This window comes from Chelonia mydas, chromosome 17 (assembly GCF_015237465.2).
Source record: "Chelonia mydas isolate rCheMyd1 chromosome 17, rCheMyd1.pri.v2, whole genome shotgun sequence".
Lineage (NCBI taxonomy): Eukaryota > Metazoa > Chordata > Testudines > Cheloniidae > Chelonia > Chelonia mydas.
This window is the reverse complement of record NC_051257.2, coordinates 23,425,567-23,446,168: the sequence shown is the minus strand read 5'-3', so window position 1 is coordinate 23,446,168 and position 20,602 is coordinate 23,425,567. Positions and strand designations below refer to the sequence as shown.

Here is a 20,602-nt window from a genome sequence, read left to right as displayed (position 1 = left end):
TCAAACCCAAGTTAATGGTATCTAGTTTGCATATTAATTCAAGCTCAGCAGTTTCTCGTTGGAGTCTGTTTTTGAAGCTCGTCTGTTGCAAAATTGCCTCCCTTAAATCTTTTACTGAGTGGCCAGAGAGGTTGAAGTGTTCTCCTACCGGTTTTTGAATGTTATGATTCCTGATGTCAGTATTTGCTTCAGGTTCGGGGGCTGTCTGTAAGCAAGGACTGGTCTGTCTCCCAAGATCTGTGAGTGTGAGTTAAGTGAGTAAAAAGAAAAGGAGTACTAGTGGCACCTTAGAGACTAACCAATTTATTTGAGCATAAGCTTTCGTGAGCTACAGCTCACTTCATCGGATGCATTCAGTGGAAAATACAGTGAGGAGATTTATATACACACAGAACATGAAAAAATGGGTGTTATACACATTGTAAGGAGAGTGATCACTTAAGATGAGCTATTACCAGCAGGAGAGCGGCGGGGGGGGGAGGGGATCTTTTTGTAGTGATAATCAAGGTGGGCCATTTCCAGCAGTTAACAGGAATGTCCGAGAAGTGGTGGGGAGGGGAAATAAACGTTTCCCCATAGTGAGTAAGTATGTTAAGTATCCTCACACCTTCTTGTCAACGGTCTAAATGGACCATCTTGATTATCACTACGAAAGCTTTTTTTTCCTCCTGCTGATAATAACTCATCTTAATTAATTAGCCTCTTACAGTTTGTATGCCAACTTCCACCTTCTCTCTCTCTCTGTGTGTGTGTATATATATATTATATATCTTACTATATGTTCCATTCTATGCATCCGATGAAGTGGGCTGTAGCCCATGAAAGCTTATGCTCTAATAAATTTGTTAGTCTCTAAGGTGCCACAAGTATTCCTGCTCTTTTTATAGAGTGTGTGTGTCCGCTTCTTTCCATTGTAAAGGATTGCTGTGACTTCTTTAAAAAGCATTAGCATCTTCGATGTTTGCAACAGACCTTTGCTAGTCATCAGGGAGAAACCCTTCAGGTTAGAGAAGTGCCTCTTTGTCCTATGAAATTCCATTTCCCTCTTCTCACTTGCTTACCAAAATCACCGAATGTTCTGAACTGGACCTGCCCCTGCCCCTGGAGCAGCCTTCTTCTAACACAATTGTTTTTAGATAACTCAGACACACCCATCCTCCACAAAGCAGTTGTTGTTAATCTTAGGGCTTGTCTACACTTACAGTGCCGCAGCTGCGCCACTGTAGTGTTGCGTGAAGGTGCTACATATGGTGATGGGGAGAGTTTCTCACATTGGTGTAGGTCCTCCACCTCCCTGAGAGGTGGTAGCTGTGTGGACAGAAGAAGCCTTCCCACCGATTGAACACTCTCTACCCTGGTGGTTCGGTTGGTGTAACTGCATCGATCGGGGGTGGATTTTCCACACCACTGAGTGATGCCGTTATACCGACTTACGTTCCTAGAGGAGATCAGGCCTTAGAGTGGCCCAGCGAGGACTGGGGGTCCTATTGCACTAAGTGCTATACAAACCCCTGCTACCATGTGAATGGTGGCATAGTAAGTGGCAGATATAAAAGCGCGCTGGGGGGGGGGGCAGAGTAAGGTGGTTTATGGAACTGTATGTTCTGATTCCAGATTTTCTTACTTTCTAAAAAGAAAAGGAGTACTTTTGGCACCTTAGAGACTAACCAATTTATTTGAGCATAAGCTTTCATGAGCTACAGCTCACTTCATCGGATGCATACTGTGGAAAGTATAGAAGATCTTTTTATACGCACAAAGCATGAAAAAATACCTCCCCCCACCCCTGGACACTACAGTGTTAATACACGATGGTCACATAAACACAGTAGGTTTCTGGTATAGGGTGGTGTTTATGTGACCATCTTTTATCAACACTGTAGTGTCCAGGAAGTGAATCTCTTGTGTGGACTGGACCAGGCTGAGGTTGATGATGGGATGGAAATTGTTGAAATCATGGTGGAATTCCTCAAGGGCTTCTTTTCCATGGGTCCAGATGATGAAGATGTCATCAATATAGCACAAGTAGAGTAGGGGCGTTAGGGGACAAGAGCTGAAGAAGCGTTGTTCTAAGTCAGCCATAAAAATGTTGGCATACTGTGGGGCCATGCGGGTACCCATAGCAGTGCCGCTGATTTGAAGGTATACATTGTCCCCAAATGTAAAATAGTTATGGGTAAGGACACTACAGTGCTAATAAACGATTGTCACATAAACACCACCCTATACCGGAAACCACCTGACCTCTATTCCTACCTACATGCCTCCAGCTTTCACCCTGACCACACCACACGATCCATTGTCTACAGCCAAGCTCTGCGATACAACCGCATTTGCTCCAACCCCTCAGACAGAGACAGACACCTACAAGATCTCTATCAAGCATTCTTACAACTACAATACCCACCTGCGGAAGTGAAGAAACAGATTGATAGAGCCAGAAGAGTTCCCAGAAGTCACCTACTACAGGACAGGCCTAACAAAGAAAATAACAGAACGCCACTAGCCGTCACCTTCAGCCCCCAACTAAAACCCCTCCAACGCATTATTAAGGATCTACAACCTATCCTGAAGGATGACCCAACACTCTCACAAATCTTGGGAGACAGGCCAGTCCTTGCCTACAGACAGCCCCCCAGCCTGAAGCAAATACTCACCAGCAACCACATACCACACAACAGAACCACTAACCCAGGAACCTATCCTTATAACAAAGCCCGTTGCCAACTGTGCCCACATATCTATTCAGGGGACACCATCACAGGGCCTAATCACATCAGCCACACTATCAGAGGCTTGTTCACCTGCATATCCACCAATGTGATATATGCCGTCATGTACCAGCAATGCCCCTCTGCCATGTACATTGGTCAAACTGGACAGTCTCTACGTAAAAGAATAAATGGACACAAATCAGATGTCAAGAATTATAACATTCATAAACCAGTTGGAGAACACTTCAATCTCTCTGGTCACGCGATTACAGACATGAAAGTTGCGATATTACAACAAAAAAACTTCAAATCCAGACTCCAGCGAGAGACTGCTGAATTGGAATTCATTTGCAAATTGAATACAATTAACTTAGGCTTGAATAGAGACTGGGAGTGGCTAAGTCATTATGCAAGGTAACCTATTTCCCCTTGTTTTTTTCTACCCCGTCCCCCCACGTTCTTGTTAAACCCTGGATTTGTGCTGGAAATGGCCCACCTTGATTATCATACACATTGTAAGGAGAGTGGTCACTTTAGATAAGCTATTTCCAACAGGAGAGTGGGTTTGTGTGTGGCGGGGCGGGGGGGGGGGGAGAAAACCTGGATTTGTGCTGGAAATGGCCCACCTTGATTATCATACACATTGTAAGGAGAGTGATCACTTTAGATAAGCTATTACCAGCAGGAGAGTGGGGTGGGGGGAGGTATTTTTTCATGCTTTGTGTGTATAAAAAGATCTTCTACACTTTCCACAGTATGCATCCGATGAAGTGAGCTGTAGCTCACGAAAGCTTATGCTCAAATAAATTGGTTAGTCTCTAAGGTGCCACAAGTATTCCTTTTCTTTTTGCGAATACAGACTAACACGGCTGTTACTTTGAAACCTGTCATTACTTTCTAAAAGTTTTATCCCTCTAACATCTGCATGTAAACCTCCTGAATGATGTGCACACTTTTGGACATAGTCTTTTTTAAAAACTCTTGACAGGTGGCTCATTTAGTAACGTTAGGGTAGGGCCTGTAGCACAGTTACAACGGAGTTCGCAAATCTGGTCCCAACACAGCTGCCCCTTGATCCGGTTACAGTCTAGTGTAGTGTGGCCCTTAAACCTCCTCCATGGAAACACGCCCAAGACTTAATCTGGCTACAGAAAACCATTGAGTCTCTCTCTGTTACCAGTTGGAAGTGTCTTGTAATAGCCTTGGGAATGAACAGCTGTGACGTGTAAGCAGATGCAGTGCTGTGGACATGTTTGTAGTACAGATAGACCCAAGTGTCTAATCCTGACAGTGAAAGGGCTCTTCTGTGCTGGAAGTTTGCCTGAGGTAGTATATTGTGATTGGCCTGGGCTCGTGGAGTGTCATTCAAACACCACCTCTTGGTTGACTAGGTTTCCAGTTTTCCTCTCTGAACAGAGGATTCCTTCTTCAGTTGTGTCTGGGTTTCTATACCCCATCATTCATCTCGCCATATGCCAGTTACCTCGGAGGAATGGTCCCTGACCATTAGCTCAGGGTGCAGCCATAAGCATGTTTGCCTTGAACAGAGAAGGTCTGAAGGCCTTAGCCTGCTACTTCCTTCCTGCTGGTCCAAAGCCCTGGATGTTCTCTAGCGTGTTAGGGAGCTGTTGATACCTGAACAGAACAAGGTGTTGAGAAGGTCAGGCTGTTGTCTGGGCAGTGGAGAGCAGCTGGTGAAGGGAGCCCCAGTGGGAGCGGGAGGAGGTGCTCAGGGTGAGCGCACAAAGCGAGCTGCTTGCTATTGTTCCTGCACATTCCTGCACATGCTGTCTGGGTAGCGAAGGCTGTGTGGCAGGTGCCTCTGGGGGCGTGCTGCAGGCCAGGACTGCATTTCCCAGCAGGCTCCTCTCACTCAACTTGCAGCTTAGTTTGAAGGGGGATGTGTCAGCAGAATCCCGGCTCTGCGTGTGGGGGTGGGGAGGGGGTGAATCCTTATGGCCGGTTTGCTGGTGTCTCCATTTTCCATGCAGTCTGTCAAGGAGGCACTCAGATGGCTTCCTTAGGAGATAGGTGGAGTCTCTCCATCCTCCCTCCCTCGCCTCCATTAGTCTGCAGAAGAGAAGAGTGAGGGGGGATTTGATAGCTACTTTCAGCTACCTGAGAGGTGGTTCCAGAGAGGATGGTTCTAGACTATTCTCAGTGGTAGAAGAAGACAGGACAAGGAGTAATGGTCTCAAGTTGCAGTGGGGGAGGTTTAGGTTGGATATTAGGAAAAACTTTTTCACCAAGAGGGTGGTGAAACACTGGAATGGGTTACCTAGGGAGGCGGTAGAATCTCCTTCCTTAGAAGTTTTTAAGGTCAGGCTTGACAAAGCCCTGGCTGGGATGATTTGATTGGGGATTGGTCCTGCTTTGAGCAGGGGGTTGGACTAGATGACCTCCTGAGGTCCCTTCCAACCCTGATATTCTATGATTCTGTGGTGATGGAAATCCAGTTGAGACTTTATCTTGTAAATGTTCTCAGTGTGGCTTTTGGCAGGCACTAACTCTGGATCTTTAATTTGGACTTCGGGAAGCTTCCTGCCTTTCTTTAGCTCTTGAGGTGATGGTAGAGGTGATGCTTTGGCCTGAGAGAGTAAAGAGGCTTCTGTTCTGCAGGCATGTCTGCACTGGTGATATTTTCTGAACAGTTCCCACTGTTGCTATTACTTACCCAGTGCAGCTGCCTTGGAGTTGGCAGCACTAGGAGCCCTGGCATAGACAGGGCTCCTATAGCCATTTTAAACAGTCAGTTTAAAACTGTTCAGACTGATGGATACAGCGTGAAAAGTGCTGGCAACCACGGGAGCCTTGTCTGCACTAGGGCTTCCAGCTGTGCTAACACCAGGGCAGTTGCCCCTGGGTTAGCTACATTTGGAAATGTTTAGATAGGGGGGCACTGCCCCATGGGCCTTAAGTGCTCTGTGCTCTGCCTGGACAGGGCAGTGGACATAGAGGTGTGTACTTGTGAGCTCCCTAGCAGGAGGAAGCTGTAGGGTGGGAGAGGACAGCCCCTTTGTCCCCTCCACCTGATCAGGCAGTGTTTATCTGCTGGGTGGTGAAGGCTATGAGCACTGGTGAGTTGCAGTCCAGGGAGGTTTGGGACCTCGTTGCTGTGGTTCTGTGGAACTGAGTATCCCAAAGCAGCGAGCTTGGAGCGGGAGCCCCTGTGGGAGCGGGAGGAGGGGCTCAGGGTGAGCGCACAAAGCGAGCTGCTTGCTATTGTTCCTGCACATTCCTGCACATGCTGTCTGGGTAGCGAAGGCTGTGTGGCAGGTGCCTCTGGGGGCGTGCTGCAGGCCAGGACTGCATTTCCCAGCAGGCTCCTCTCACTCAGCTTGCAGCTTAGTTTGAAGGGGGATGTGTCAGCAGAATCCCGGCTCTGCGTGTGGGGGTGGGGAGGGGGTGAATCCTTATGGCCGGTTTGCTGGTGTCTCCATTTTCCATGCAGTCTGTCAAGGAGGCACTCAGATGGCTTCCTTAGGAGATAGGTGGAGTCTCTCCATCCTCCCTCCCTCGCCTCCATTGTCAGCGGCGGCACCAGCACCAGCAGACACACCTGCTGTAGTTGCTTGCAGCAGGAATGCTCCTGCCCGCCTTGGAGGGATGGGAAGGCTGCACTGATCGGGTGTGATTGTGAGAGAGTCGCTGCCGGCAGCAGCAAAGGACCAGGGAAGGGCGATGCTGCTTGTGTGTGCCCAGCCCAGCCGCCACCTCTGGAAATGAACATGCCGGGCCGTAGTTCCTGCTCCATGCTCAACTGCTTTGTAAGTGCTTTCTCTTCTCCTCCCCGTTGTCTAAGTGTCTGCATGCAGGGCTGCAGGCCAGGTTCCCTCTCCGGCTCCTGTCCTGAGGCAGGGAAGGGGCAGCCATCCCAGACTCAGCCTGTCCTTGAGTTGAGCATCCTGCAGATCCTCGCTCCCCTCCCTGCTCTGGACCTGCCTGGGCTCGACATGCTGCTCTTGCTCTGCCCCAGCTGCTTTTTCTTGTGGGAAGGAATCTTCCCTCCCCCGACTTCCATCCCACTGATTCCACGTGGTCCTGGGAGAAGCCCTGTATCCTACTAGTCCTGCAGCGATTGCCTACAGTTTCCCGGGGCCACAGTTCTAACTAGCCCATGGCTGTGAATTGGCCAGAGGGGCCAGAGTGAGTGTGGTGTGCTGCGCAGAGTCCTACCCAGCCCCTGTCTGCAGCTGGAAAATTACAGTATGACAGCAGCAGGCACCTAGGGGGAATCCCTGAGTACCCACCCTGCCTGATGCTGCCTGGGAAGGGGACAAATAGGGAGGGGATCCCAGAGCTCCCACCCCATTGACGTGCCCTGCAAAGAGGACATGGGGCCAGAGGAGCCCTGGCCCCATTGCATGATGCTGGCTAGGAAGGAAATGAGGAGACACGGCTGGCTGAAGTCCTGTTTAGTTCTGTTCCAGGGGCTGCTTCTCTCACACCCCCGCCCCCCGCCGCGTTACTGAGTGGGCTGCATAGTGATGTCTGGTGTGGCAGTCCAGGTACACTTCTGGGGGATGGTACGCTGCAGCCACCTGGCCACAGGCCTTGCTCACTGTCTCCCCTGGAGTGACACTGCTACTTCCTTGCCTTCGTGCTTTCCTGCTTCATCACTACTTGGCTAGCAGTGAGCGAAGCTGGGTGGGAGCTGACTGCTGGCTTGCAGGGCTCTTGCTCCAAGCCATTGCTGTTCCCCTGGAGACTCTTCAGGGAGCCTGCCCCTCTTCATTACTGGTGACCAGTAGGGGCAGAAGCCTGTGGATGTCTCCCTGATGTCTACACACACACACCTGCAACGTGGCTGGTCACTAGGGAATTACAGGGAGTTGGCTTCCAGCTGGGAGTGGTGCAGTGTTTTTATAGTGACTGAAAGGGAAGTTTCATAAACTTTAAGACCAGAGGGGGCAATTGTATGATCTAGTAGGCCATGAAGTTTCATCTAGTGACCTCTGTATGGAGCCCAAAGTCTTAAAATAGACCAAAGCATTTCAGTCCCCAGGAGATTAAACTGAGCGCACATGTGGAGAACAGGAGAGACTGAGTTGCCACTGATGGCCACAGCCCCTGCAATGACAGGGAGCTGATTAGGTGAGACGTGCCTAGCTGATCCCAGAAGGTGAGCCGACCCCATGCTGCAGAAGAAGGTGAAACCCTCCCCCCCAACATCCCTGCTAATCTGATGTGGGACGTAAGGGGGAATTCCTTTCCAACCCCAAGTCTGGCGATCAGTTGGACTCTCAGCACGTGACCAAGACACACTAGCCAGGCAACTAGAAAGGATTTCCTGTATCACCTCAGAGCACTGGTCCAGCCTGCTTGGTGTCCCATCTCCAGCTGTGGAGAATCACTGATGCTTCAGAGGAAGGCAAAAAAATCCCAGATTATATGTAGCCAATTATGCACTGGAAAAACAATGCCTTCCTGATCCCTGCAGGCAAGTGGCTGGCTGAAACCTTGAAGCATGACACTGGATTAGTCATTATCTTAATGTGGAGCTGTAGTGTTATGAGCATATTGAGGACAATGCAGGCAATCCCATTCGCCCCAAGGCCCAGGAAGAAAGGGGATGAGCAGGGGGATCCACACATTGCAAGGCCCAGCAGGGGCCACAACAACTGCTCAGCCCAACCCCTATGCACACAGGCTGCAGAACTTCTTGAAGTTGGAGTAAAGCATCTCCTATAAGTGACGGGAAGAAGGTGGTTCTCAGAACTGGCGTCATACCTATACTGAGCCGGCTCCTTAGGAGAGCCCCTTGTGCGGTAGGCTGTAGCTTGCTTCACATCCCTATTGTGCTACCCAGATACTAGTGGAGCTCCTTGCTACCTTTGTGGCTAGCAGTTCTGGGACTTAGTGAAAGCCAGGATGGAGTTCTGATGACCCTATGGCCATTGATTATTTAGACATAAGCTAGAACACATATTGATAGAAGTACTATTCACTCCATGCCAGGTGGGTGTGTCTTTAGGCTGCCCTCGGGAGAACCTCAAGGCCTGTGTGTGTGAGTTGATTGTACACTGTTCTAGCACTGGGCAGAGGGATAGGGCATGGGCGTGTGTGCATTGCGTGTATATGAGGGTGACCAGAGAGCAAGTGTGGAAAATCTGGTGGGGTATAATAGGAACCGATATGTGAGACAGCCCAGAATATTGGGACTGTCCCTATAAAATCAGGACATCTGGTCACCCTAGCACACATGTATGTGTGAGGTGCTAGCTGATACATTGTGCCCTGCGGGGGGACGTGTGTTCTGTGTATTGTGGAGAGGCACGCGGTGGTGGGGGGGAATGAGAGAAGTATTAGACCCACGATATGTGTGTGGAGGGGGCTGGGCCTGCACTCTGTGCTCCATGAGATACTCTTGGGGGAATTCTGCGCCAAAAAATTAAAAATCTGCAAATTTTATTTGTCAAAATAACACTACATAATCACACCAGTTTCAATTATTTCGATAATTTATTTCAAAATACCTATCAGCAAGTATGTCTGTAACAGTACAGACACATACACAAATTCCCCCAGGAGCAGAGTGTTAAAGAAACCCCTATGACAGTCCAGTTCCTGTTTCTCTGATCCTGTTTCTCCATCTCCCCCTGCCCGAGCCCAGCTGGGGGACCAGACACCCAGAGCCCAGCTGTGTGTCCCCACATCCTCCAGCCAGACACCCACACCCTCTCCCCCCAGAGTCCAGCTGCGGGGCCCCCCCAGCCCAGACACCTGCTGCCTTACCTCCCAGAGCCCAGCCATGCTCCCCCTCCCCCTCAGAGCCCAGGGATCCAGTGGGAGAAGCCATCTGATACTCGGTCCCAAGCTTGTGTGGAGTTTCCTGCGCACCGCCATCTCCTTCCCTCAGGGCATGCCGGGAACGGCAGCTGCTGGGAACCCTCTAACCCTCTCCCACTCCCCCTGGCAGTGTGTTCTATGAGTGAGCTGGGCTTTGCCGGGTCCTGTGGCCCCTAATGGTGGCTATTAGCATTGCAGCCCATTTCTGTGGGAGAAAGGAAATTCTGTGCAAAAACCAGCAGTTTCTGCAACATTTTGCATTGCGCAGTAACGCAGAAGTCCCCCAGGAGTAATGAGGATGAGTCCGTGTGCACTTTGCCTCTGAGTTTTATATTCAACACTAGAGAATGCTGACATCTTCATTTTAAAAGTCTGGTATGAAATTACTGTGCTGGTGTGATGTGTATATTTAAACCCTTATAACTTAGCCAAATAACTAGGCCACCATGGTCTGTTATGGAGACTAGCCTTGTGTCAGATTTCAAGTTTCTTCCCCAAAAGGCTCGGGCACAAAGGTTTTTTTATTTTAAAATCACAAGCTTTTGTTTTTTTGATGATTGTGAAAGTGTGTGTGTTTTCTCCAAGCCTAGACCTCACTCATGACCAATGAATAAAACCAGTTTGAGAAACTCTAGAAGAAAATTAGTTTAAAAGAGATCTTTCAATGAAAGTTAGACTTCTAAACTGCTTTTCTCCCAAAGTCTTACCCTGTCCAGTTAATATCCACTTTTAAAAAATCTTCTTCTAAGAAAGGAAACAAGTCCTTAAATGAGAGAGGAAAAAATTGCCTTTTTGCACAATTTAGAAGTGGGTGAAAATTAAGGTTAGATTTCCATACGTGCTAGTGATTTTGGGTTCCTGGTTTGAGGTATCCTAACAGGGCCTCTGAGAATCAGATCTCTTTACAGAATCTCAAGTGGGCACCAAAAATGGAGGTCCCCAGAATCTCTAGTCACTTCTGAAAATCTTGTTTTAGACTCATAATGGAAATTCTCACGGTCTTATCCTCGGTATTTGTTTTATGGGACTTCATGTTTATAAGCGCCACAAGACCACTGATGGAGTTTAAATGTTCAGAGACTTTCATGGAGCTTCAAAATGTCAGTCTTTTATCATCTAATTCCCTGGGTTTCCACTCGACTTAATAAAAATGATCTAGTGCTGTATTCTGATTGAGCAGTAATGCCTGCAGCAAAGTGGGAATTAATCCATGATGTCTGTGAGATAATTTAGGTTAAAAAAGTTACTTTTCAAAAGTGAAAAAACAAACTGTTTTTCCAAATCCGTAACCTGGGAGTACCTTGTCCAATTAACCTCAAACTGCTCCCAGACTTTTCTTGCCTGAGTGTGTGTTCTGTTTGGAATGCAGGGTGAAGAAGGCCCTCCCAGTTTGGAGTACATCCAGGCCAAGGACTTGTTCCCCCCAAAAGAGCTGGTTAAGGAGGAAGAGTCTCTACAGGTAAGGATGTAAGAACCCAAGAAACCATCCACTGAAGAACACTGTGTAAATCCCAGGCCACATGCATGAGTGGTAGAGGTTACCTTCAGAGAACAGGCTTCTTCCCTGAGCTTGCAGGCTGCTGACTTGCAGCTGCTGTGTGCTCCTCCTGACCCTCCTCTTCCTCCACACCAAGATGTTCTGATTTACACTGTGCTGCCATAGCCACGAGGGGATGGGAACGTAACTGAGGAATGACGTAGTGCAGCGTTGTCCTGGGCATGCTCCCTTCTCCTGCTGTGCTGTCAGCAAGAGGGGGGTGAGTGTTGCAACAGCCTCTGCGCTGACTCTCTGCTGATGGAAGACCCTCCTGGGCCACTTAGGCTGGTTGTAGGGCCAGCCTGTCTCATAGTGTGGCACTAAGCGTCCGGCAACAAATCTGGTCCATTGTGTGGTGATGTGGCTTTGTCGTACTGTGGAGGCACAGACCAAAGCGGCTGGAAGGAGAGAGATCCCTGAAAGGGCTTTGGGATGACATATATATATAGATGCCATGGAAGCACCTATGCGAGCAAGAAGAGTGTCACAGATTGATGCTTTGACCAAAGCTGCTCGATTCTCCTGCTGCCTCAGCGCAGACCACTCCCTTACATGTCTCCCTTACATCTCCTCCTGTACCTGGAGCCAGGCTCTGGCTCCAGACTTGCACTTTGTGCTCTACTGTTCCCAAGGTCATTGGTCCAGATGGCAGGGCCGTGCTGAGCTACATTCATAGGCCCTAGGCTGAGGAATGAATAAGGGTTTGAAAATTGAGGGTCATGGGAAACGGAAGACCCTAGGTTGTGAGAGGGACGGCATGGGGTCAGATTACAAGGAAGTTCACTGAAGAATTGGGGTAGGATGACTGATCTGTCATGTCACCATTCTGTGAGACACATCCTCTAAACCAAATCCTGAACAGAACTGTATATAGCCGGGCGCACTGCAACAGTAGCTTTCTGCTAACAGACCTTACAGTTCAGCATCAAAGGAGTAATTCACATGCACAAATTCGTACTGTTCTCTTAAGTTAAAGTATGATTCAAAGGGCACCATCAATTTGAGATCAAGTTGACTTTGAACAATGAGTTAGAAATTGTGACACTTGCTCCACCTGTCAGTTTGTTCCATGATTACCCCCTTCCAATTGTTATAACTTTACAAACCTATTGTTAAAAAGGTTCTTGCTGGTTATTTGCCATGAGAAAGAGCCACACTAACCTGGGAAGCAGCGACTGACTAGACAGAAAGTGCTGCCAAAAGCAGACATAAACTGCAAAAAGAGAATAGTTTTCCCCAATCTCTGTCAGGTAAAAGCTTCGGTATTGCATAAAACTCTTAAGAACACAGATTTCAGGCAGAAGTGGTTTTTAAGTTGATGGTGCCCTTTAAGGTTGTTAACATTTATAAATAACTAGGGCTGTCAAGTGATTTAAAAAAATTAATTGCTCTGTTATACGATAATAGAATACCATTTATTTAATTATTTTCAATGTTTTCTACATTTTCAAATATATTGATTTCAATTATAACAGAATACAAAGTGTACAGTGCGCACTTTATATTTTTTTATTACAAATATTTGCACTGTAAAAAACAAAAGAAATAGTATTTTTCAATTCAATACAAGTACTGTCGTGCAATCTCTTTATCATGAAAGTTGAACTTACAGATGTTGAATTATGTACAAAAAATAACTGCATTCAAAAGTAAAACAATGTAAAACTTCAGAGCCTACAAGTCCACTCAGTCCTACTTCTTGTTCAGCCAATCACTCAGACAAACAAGTTTGTTTACATTTGCAGGAGATAATGCTGCCCGCTTCTTGTTCACAATGTCACCTGAAAGTGAGAAAAGGTGTTCTCATGGCAATGTTGTAGCCAGCGTTACAAGATATTTACATGCTAGATGCACTAAAGATTCATATGTCCCTTCATGCTTCAACCACCATTCTAGAGGACATGCATCCATGCTGATGATGGATTCTGCTTGATAACTGTCCAAAGCAGTGTGGACCGATGCGTGTTCATTTCCATCATCTAAGTCAGATGCCACCAGCAGAAGGTTGATTTTCTTTTTTGATTGTTCGGGTTGTGTAGTTTCCGCATCGGAGTGTTGCTCTTTTAAGACGTCTGAAAACATGCTCCACACCTCGTCCCTCTCAGATTTTGGAAGGCACATCAGATTCTTAAACCATGGGTTGAGTGCTGTAGCTAACTTTAGAAATCTCACATTGGTACTTCCTTTGCGTTTTGTCAAATCTGCTGTGACCATCATCCAAGACTACTATAACATGAAATATATGGCAGAATGCGGGTAAAATGGAGCAGGGGACATACAATTATCCCCCAAGGAGTTCAGTCACAAATTTAATTAACGCAGTATTTTTTTAACGAGTGTCATAAGTGTGGAAGCATGTCCTCTGGAATGGTGTCCAAAGAATGAAGGGGCATGTTTAGCATATCTGGCAAGTAAATACCTTGCAATGCTGGCTACAAAAGTCCCATGTTGAATGCCTGTTCTCACTTTCTGGTAATGTAAATAAGAAGTGGTCAGCATTATCTCCCGTAAATGTAAACAAACTTGTTTGTCTTAGTGGTTGGCTGAATGAGAAGTAGGACTGAGTGCACTTGTAGGCTCTAAAGTTTTGAATTGTTTTGTTTTTGAATGCAGTTATGTAACAAAAAAAAAAATCTACATTTGTAAGTTGCACTTTCACCATAAAGAAATTGCACTACAGTACTTGTATGAGGTGAATTGAAAAATACTGTTTCTTTTGTTTTAATTTTTACAGTGCAAATATTTGTAATAAAAAATATCAAGTGAGCACTCTACACTTTGTATTTTGTGTTGTAATTGAAATCAATATATTTGAAAATGTAGAAAAACATCCAAAATATTGAATAAATTTCAATTAGTATTCTGTTGTTTAACAATGTGATTAATCGTGATTAATTTTTTTAATTGCGATTAATTTTTTTGAGTTAATTGTGTGAGTTAACTGCGATTAATTGACTGCCCTATAAATAACTTGAGGGGAGAAATCCTTGATAACTTAAAAAAATCTGGAGAGCCAGGAAATTCAGTGTTTAGGCCACAAAAGTATATGAAATTAAACAGTATAGACTGTTCATTTTAAAACATGGGAATTGGAGCTGATTAAAGTATTTGTAAGGAATAATGTAATCAAATCCTTGTGTGTATACATTACAGCCTGTGATTTGACCATTATGGCTACTTGATATTTTTGTGAGATTTGCTCGTCTAAATCACATGTTGTGGCATCTGTTCTATGATTGGATGTCCTAGCTTTATAAAGAGAGCCTCCCTTAACAAACCTATGGGCTTTGAATCGCAGAGAGAGCACAACCTTGGCCAATTTTAGGTTATTCTGGATCTTTCCCTCCCCTCTTTTGCACAAGATGAACATTATACCTGGCTGTGTACATGGCCTCCAGGTTTTAAAATAGCTAGGTCACTTCCTGACTGAGGAAGAGAGAGAGAGAAGCCTAGTATATGGCCTGTCCATCAATCTTGCACTTTCATTTCTGTCGTCAGCCACAGAAGTGATTGTGTGGTTCGTGTACAGTCCCGTCTGCAGAGATTGTGGCCAGATTCCTTGTCTGGCTCTTCTAGTTGCTTGGGCTCTGGCCAGTGGGTCTCACGCTGCAGCTAATTGTTGCAGTTACATATACACGACACTGCAGGACCATATACATGGCTCGGTGTTGTCTGGGCAGGTAGTTCAATTTGGGCTACACAGATACCTTGCTCCCTGTTCTAGGACGCATGCAAAGTGCCTCCAAACAACTGATCCTTCTTTGAGATCCCTCCCCTTCCACCTGCTGCTTATGCTAGTGTTGTGTCACTGTGAGAAAGCCAGCGACTTTAAATCCCTCTCCTTGCCACCCACAGTGTGCACAGGGCAGGAGCACCAGGGCTTGTGGTACAAATAGCTCCCCCTGCAGTTGTATGAACACAACCAAATGTTCCTGGAAAGGTGAATTTGAGGGCCCAAGCATTGCTGAGTCAGCCCCACGTTTCACACTGAAGAACTTTCAGAGGTGAATTCATGGGGGGTAGGAGGGGTGCACTGTGCCCTGCTGCCTGCACTCAGGTCCCACTGGGATTGCTGTGTCCTACTGATTTCATGTGGAAATTGCATGGAGAAGGCACTAGCAGAGCTGGCTCTTCTCACTGCCCGTTGCACAAGGAGTTCTGGGTGTGTTTGTCTGACAGCTGCTCTGACTGTCTCTCCCCCCTTGCAGGTCCCATTCACTGTGCTGCAGGGTGAGGGTGTGGAGTATTTGGGCCATGCTAATGATGCCGTGATCGCCATTTCCAACTACCGACTTCATATCAAATTGAAAGACTCCGTGGTCAATGTAAGTGCAGCTCTGTCACTGGTGCCAGGACCTATGGCCCATGCTGCTGAAGTGTGAGGCCTCCTCCCACAGTGTCTTACTCTCAAGTTTCTTCAGTCCCCTGTTTTCCTGGTGCCCTTGTCTCTTCTGCACCTGTGATCCCCTGTTGCTCGCTAGGCTGTATCCAGTGGTTCCAGGCACCCCTGTTGTTCTGCCCTCCCTAGTCAGTTCCTCCCTGACAATAAGAGAGGAGGACAGGGTGGGGGTTGAGGGGGAGACTCTAAATTGTGGATCATGAAGCTATGTAAACGTGGGATCCTCTTTGCTGCTCAGAGAGCCTTGGCTGGGATGCACAATGAGAGAGTGTCAGGCTGGGGTCCCTGCTGGTGTGGGACATCCCAGGCTGTCAAGTGACGCTCTGCGTCTTTCTGTTTCAGGTGCCTTTGAGGATGATGGAAAGTGTGGAGAGTCGGGACATGTTCCAGCTTCACATCATCTGCAAGGACTCCAAAGTGGTCAGGTAGCTGCATAGTTCCCTCCTATTGCCACAGTTTAAGGTTTCTCCAGCCACGGGTGTGGCCAGCAGCCTTGTGGAATCCCTGCCCTAGTCTGTGCTGTTGAGTCAAGCCCTGCTATCCTGGAGGGTGCTCTCAGATATGTGGGTGGGTGTGGCCCAGCCTTCCCCTGGGAAGTTCAGAGCCCCTTGGTCCTCCCAGAGAGGTTGGATCTCCCTCTCCTCCCCTGGTTGAGCTGCAAGGCTGTGGAATTCCCTGTCAGTCAATCCTGACTGGCCCTACTGAGTCTGTGTGTCCTGCAGGTGCCATTTCTCCACCTTTAAGCAGTGCCAGGAGTGGCTGAAGAGGCTGAGCCGAGCCATTGCCCGCCCTGCAAAGCCTGAAGACCTGTTTGCATTCGCCTACCATGCTTGGTGCTTGGGGGTCTGTGCCGATGAGGAGGATCAGCATGCACATCTGTGTCACCCAGGTGAGCTCCCAACCAGCCCCTTTCTTAGTGCAGCCCTCATGGTATGTCCAGGAGGAGGGAAACCACACACCCATATCATGCTGTGTTTCTGTGTTCTGCTGCAGCCATCTCCTAAATCCCTCTGGATGGTCCTGTTAAGTCCTTTGCTGCACAAAGAGTAGGTATAGCCAGGTGTGCTTTGTCCATCTTCCTCTGGCTAGGGGGTGGCATTGTCTCCTGGTCGACTGCTGTGTCCAGGGCCACAACCAGACCTAACCTGGAGATCCAGGTGCTGCACCTGGCCATCCCCTGGGAAGCTTTAGCTGGTGCAGAGCGGGCTCACCGCTTGGCTAGCAGCATGTCACTCAGGAAATATCTCCTACCTGGCTTCACAGTTTCAGGGCAACTGCACTTGTATTCCCCCTCCGTGGTCCACCAAGGGCACACACTTCAGGTTCCCGGCTCCTAGCCATCACCTCTCTTGGGCTGAGACTCCTGTCTCATTCCTTACTGACCGGGGGATTTTTAAGGCTGCACAGTTCCCTTCCCTCCCTCCCCAGTGAACCAGACTGTCTAACAGGCCAGCCTCTATGCTTTGCTTTCTCTCCTAGGGCTGTGACCTTCATATTGCCCACAGTTATAAGTTACCACCCAGCTCTTTCTAAGCAAGCAAATCTATTCTTAAGGTAAAAGCATTGCAGAGAAAACATTTAAGCAATAGAAAAACCTACACACATGCTAAAAAGCTCACCAGAGGTCACCCCAACTTCAACCTTGGATTCTGACAGAGGATGAGTAGATCTTGTCTCTGGACTGGTAAATGTTCATGGCTTTCTTGAAAAGTTGTATGTCATTAATAATTCTGTTTGCATCTCCTCTCCCAAAAGTGTTCAGGCCACTGAGTAACAAAAATGGCAGGGTGATTAAACCTAAATTCTTACCCTCTCACAGACAGACACATGCAGCACCCAACAGTGGGGATAAAGCCCTCTTTCTGGATTGTGCCTCCTTCTATTCCAGGACTGGAGGCACTTGAGCTGACAATCCCAAATCTAGGCTGAGGATAGGATGTTCCCAGTGCCAGGCCCTCGATTCTAGAATATGTCTCCCCAATTGATTCGGCCTCAGGGGCTGACTAGTGGAGTTCGGGGCCTGGAGGAATTGCTGTATTAATTTAGATGAAATAAATGGGCCCAAAGAGTGAAAGGTTTTACCGTGACCTTATTACTTCCAACATAAAACAGTTTTAAATAAGATTTGGAGTTTGCCATACAGAGACCTCAGCCTACTTCGTACCATGGCAAACATGCTAGGAAATTCACGCTGTAATTTAGAGATTTATTAGTTAGAATACACAAGAGAAAAATAAGTCAAACAATTTATATAGCACTTTAAAACAGCAGTTGTATTATATGATAAAAAAGTAACCAAAACCTGTCAAAATCCCTTTAAAATTGATAAAAAGGAGTACTTGTGGCACCTTAGAGACTAACAAATTTATTTGAGCATGAGCTTTTGTGAGCTACAGCTCACTTCATCGGATGCAGCTGATGATGCTGTAGCTCACGAAAGCTTATGCTCAAATAAATTTGTTAGTCTCTAAGGTGCCACAAGTACTCCTGTTCTTTTTGCAAATACAGACTAACACGGCTGCTACTCTGAAACCTAACTTTTCTTGGTAGCAAGGAAAGAGTTTTGTTGCTCAGCTCTAAGATACGAAGGATAGTCACTTTTCCTGCTTTTAACAGGCAGACCCAAGGGAGAGAAGAGAGAGTATACTACCGGTGGAGGAAATATGGCTTTTTAATATGGTTAATGTTTTCAGGACTTTGGGTGTCAGGTCAGTCTCAGACAGATGCTGTGGGTTGGCAGATTAGCCACTACAGTAGTTGCACTGAGCTCTGGCTTATTTTCCCATCTGGGATCGGAGATCGTCTGGCTGGACCCTCTCCTTTAACAGTCTCTCTCAGGCTGGGCAAAGCTGGATGGGCTGTCTTGTCTCATTGTGCTGATCTTGTGTGGTACAGTTGACCTCAGGATCAGATGAAAACCAAGAGAGACAGGGAGGTAGAACAAGAAGAAAAGGAGTACTTGTGGCACCTTAGAGACTAACCAATTTATTTGAGCATAAGCTTTCGTGAGCTATAGCTCACTTCATCGGATGCATACTGTGGAAAGTGTAGAAGATCTTTTTATATACACACAAAGCATGAAAAAATACCTCCTCCCACCCCACTCTCCTGCTGCTAATAGCTTATCTAAAGTGATCACTCTCCTTACAATGTGTATTATAATCAAGGTGGGCCATTTCCAGCACAAATCCAGGTTTTCTCACCCCCCTCCCCCCACACACACACACAAACCCACTCTCCTGCTGGTAATAGCTTATCTAAAGTGACCACTCTCCTTGCAATGTGTATGATAATCAAGGTGGGCCATTTCCAGCACAAATCCAGGGTTTAACAAGAACGTCTTGGGGGGGAGGGGGTAGGAAAAAACAAGGGGAAATAGGCTACCTTGCATAATGACTTAGCCACTCTCAGTCTCTATTCAAGCCTAAGTTAATTGTATCCAATTTGCAAATGAATTCCAATTCAGCAGTTTCTCGCTGGAGTCTGGATTTGAAGTTTTTTTGTTGTAATATCGCAACTTTCATGTCTGTAATCGCGTGACCAGAGAGATTGAAGTGTTCTCCGACTGGTTTATGAATGTTATAATTCTTGACATCTGATTTGTGTCCATTTATTCTTTTACCTAGAGACTGTCCAGTTTGACCAATGTACATGGCAGAGGGGCATTGCTGGTACATGATGGCATAGATCACATTGGTGGATGTGCAGGTGAACGAGCCTCTGATAGTGTGGCTGATGTGATTAGGCCCTGTGATGGTGTCCCCTGAATAGATATGTGGGCACAGTTGGCAACGGGCTTTGTTGCAAGGATAGGTTCCTGGGTTAGTGGTTCTGTTGCGTGGTATGTGGTTGCTGGTGAGTATTTGCTTCAGGTTGGGTTGTCAGTAGGCAAGGACTGGCCTGTCTCCCAAGATTTGTGAGAGTGTTGGGTCATCCTTCAGGATAGGTTGTAGATCCTTAATAATGCGTTGGAGGGGTTTTAGTTGGGGGCAGAAGGTGACGGCTAGTGGCTTTCTGTTATTTTCTTTGTTAGGCCTGTCCTGTAGTAGGTGACTTCTGGGAACTCTTCTGGCTCTATCAGTCTGTTTCTTCACTTCCGCAGGTGGGTATTGTAGTTGTAAGAATGCTTGATAGAGATCTTGTAGGTGTCTGTCTCTGTCTGAGGGGTTGGAGCAAATGCGGTTGTATCGCAGAGCTTGGCTGTAGACGATGGATTGTGTGGTGTGGTCAGGGTGAAAGCTGGAGGCATGTAGGTAGGAATAGCGGTCAGTAGGTTTCCGGTATAAGGTGGTGTTTATGTGACCATCGTTTATTAGCACTGTAGTGTCCAGGAAGTGGATCTCTTGTGTGGACTGGACCAAGCTGAGGTTGATGGTGGGATGGAAATTGTTGAAATCATGGTGGAATTCCTCAAGGGCTTCTTTTCCATGGGTCCAGATGATGAAGATGTCATCAATATAACACTAGTAGAGTAGGGGCGTTAGGGGACGGGACCTGAGGAAGCGTTGTTCTAAGTCAGCCATAAAAATGTTGGCATACTGTGGGGCCATGCGGGTACTCATAGCAGTGCCGCTGATCCGAAGGTATACATTGTCCCCAAATGTAAAATAGTTATGGGTAAGGACAAAGTCACAAAGTTCAGCCACCAGGTTAGCCGTGACATTATCGGAGATAGTGTTCTTGACAGCTTGTAGTCCATCTTTGTGTGGAATGTTGGTGTAGAGGGCTTCTACATCCATAGTGGCCAGGATGGTGTTATCAGGAAGATCACCGATGGATTGTAGTTTCCTCAGGAAGTCAGTGGTGTCTCGAAGGTAGCTGGGAGTGCTGGTAGCGTAGGGCCTGAGGAGGGAGTCTACATAGCCAGACAATCCTGCTGTCAGGGTGCCAATGCCTGAGATGATGGGGCGCCCAGGATTTCCAGGTTTGCTTTGTGTGTATATCATGCTTTGTGTGTATATAAAAAGATCTTCTACATTTTCCACAGTATGCATCCGATGAAGTGAGCTGTAGCTCACGAAAGCTTATGCTCAAATTAATTGGTTAGTCTCTAAGGTGCCACAAGTACTCCGTTTCTTTTTGCGAATACAGACTAACACGGCTGTTAGTCTGAAACCTGGAGGTAGAACAGGAGAAAAAATAGCAGGGCAGAAAGGAACACAC

General features: G+C 47.1%; 1 protein-coding gene across 10 annotated transcripts in view; it reads left to right on the top strand.

Moving 5' to 3' along the window:
• MTMR4 (myotubularin related protein 4) overlaps window positions 1–20,602 on the top strand; it is a 132,472-nt gene that overhangs the window by 75,591 nt on the left and 36,279 nt on the right. For 9 of the 10 annotated variants that reach the window (XM_037880259.2, XM_037880258.2, XM_037880260.2 and 6 more), the window contains 4 exons: window positions 10,873–10,962; window positions 15,249–15,365; window positions 15,782–15,864; window positions 16,162–16,328. In XM_037880259.2, the coding sequence (XP_037736187.1) occupies window positions 10,873–10,962; window positions 15,249–15,365; window positions 15,782–15,864; window positions 16,162–16,328 (457 nt within the window). Of the gene's footprint in view, window positions 1–6,050; window positions 6,482–10,872; window positions 10,963–15,248; window positions 15,366–15,781; window positions 15,865–16,161; window positions 16,329–20,602 lie in introns of those variants that run through there. The other variant, XM_037880262.2, reaches the window with a different exon arrangement.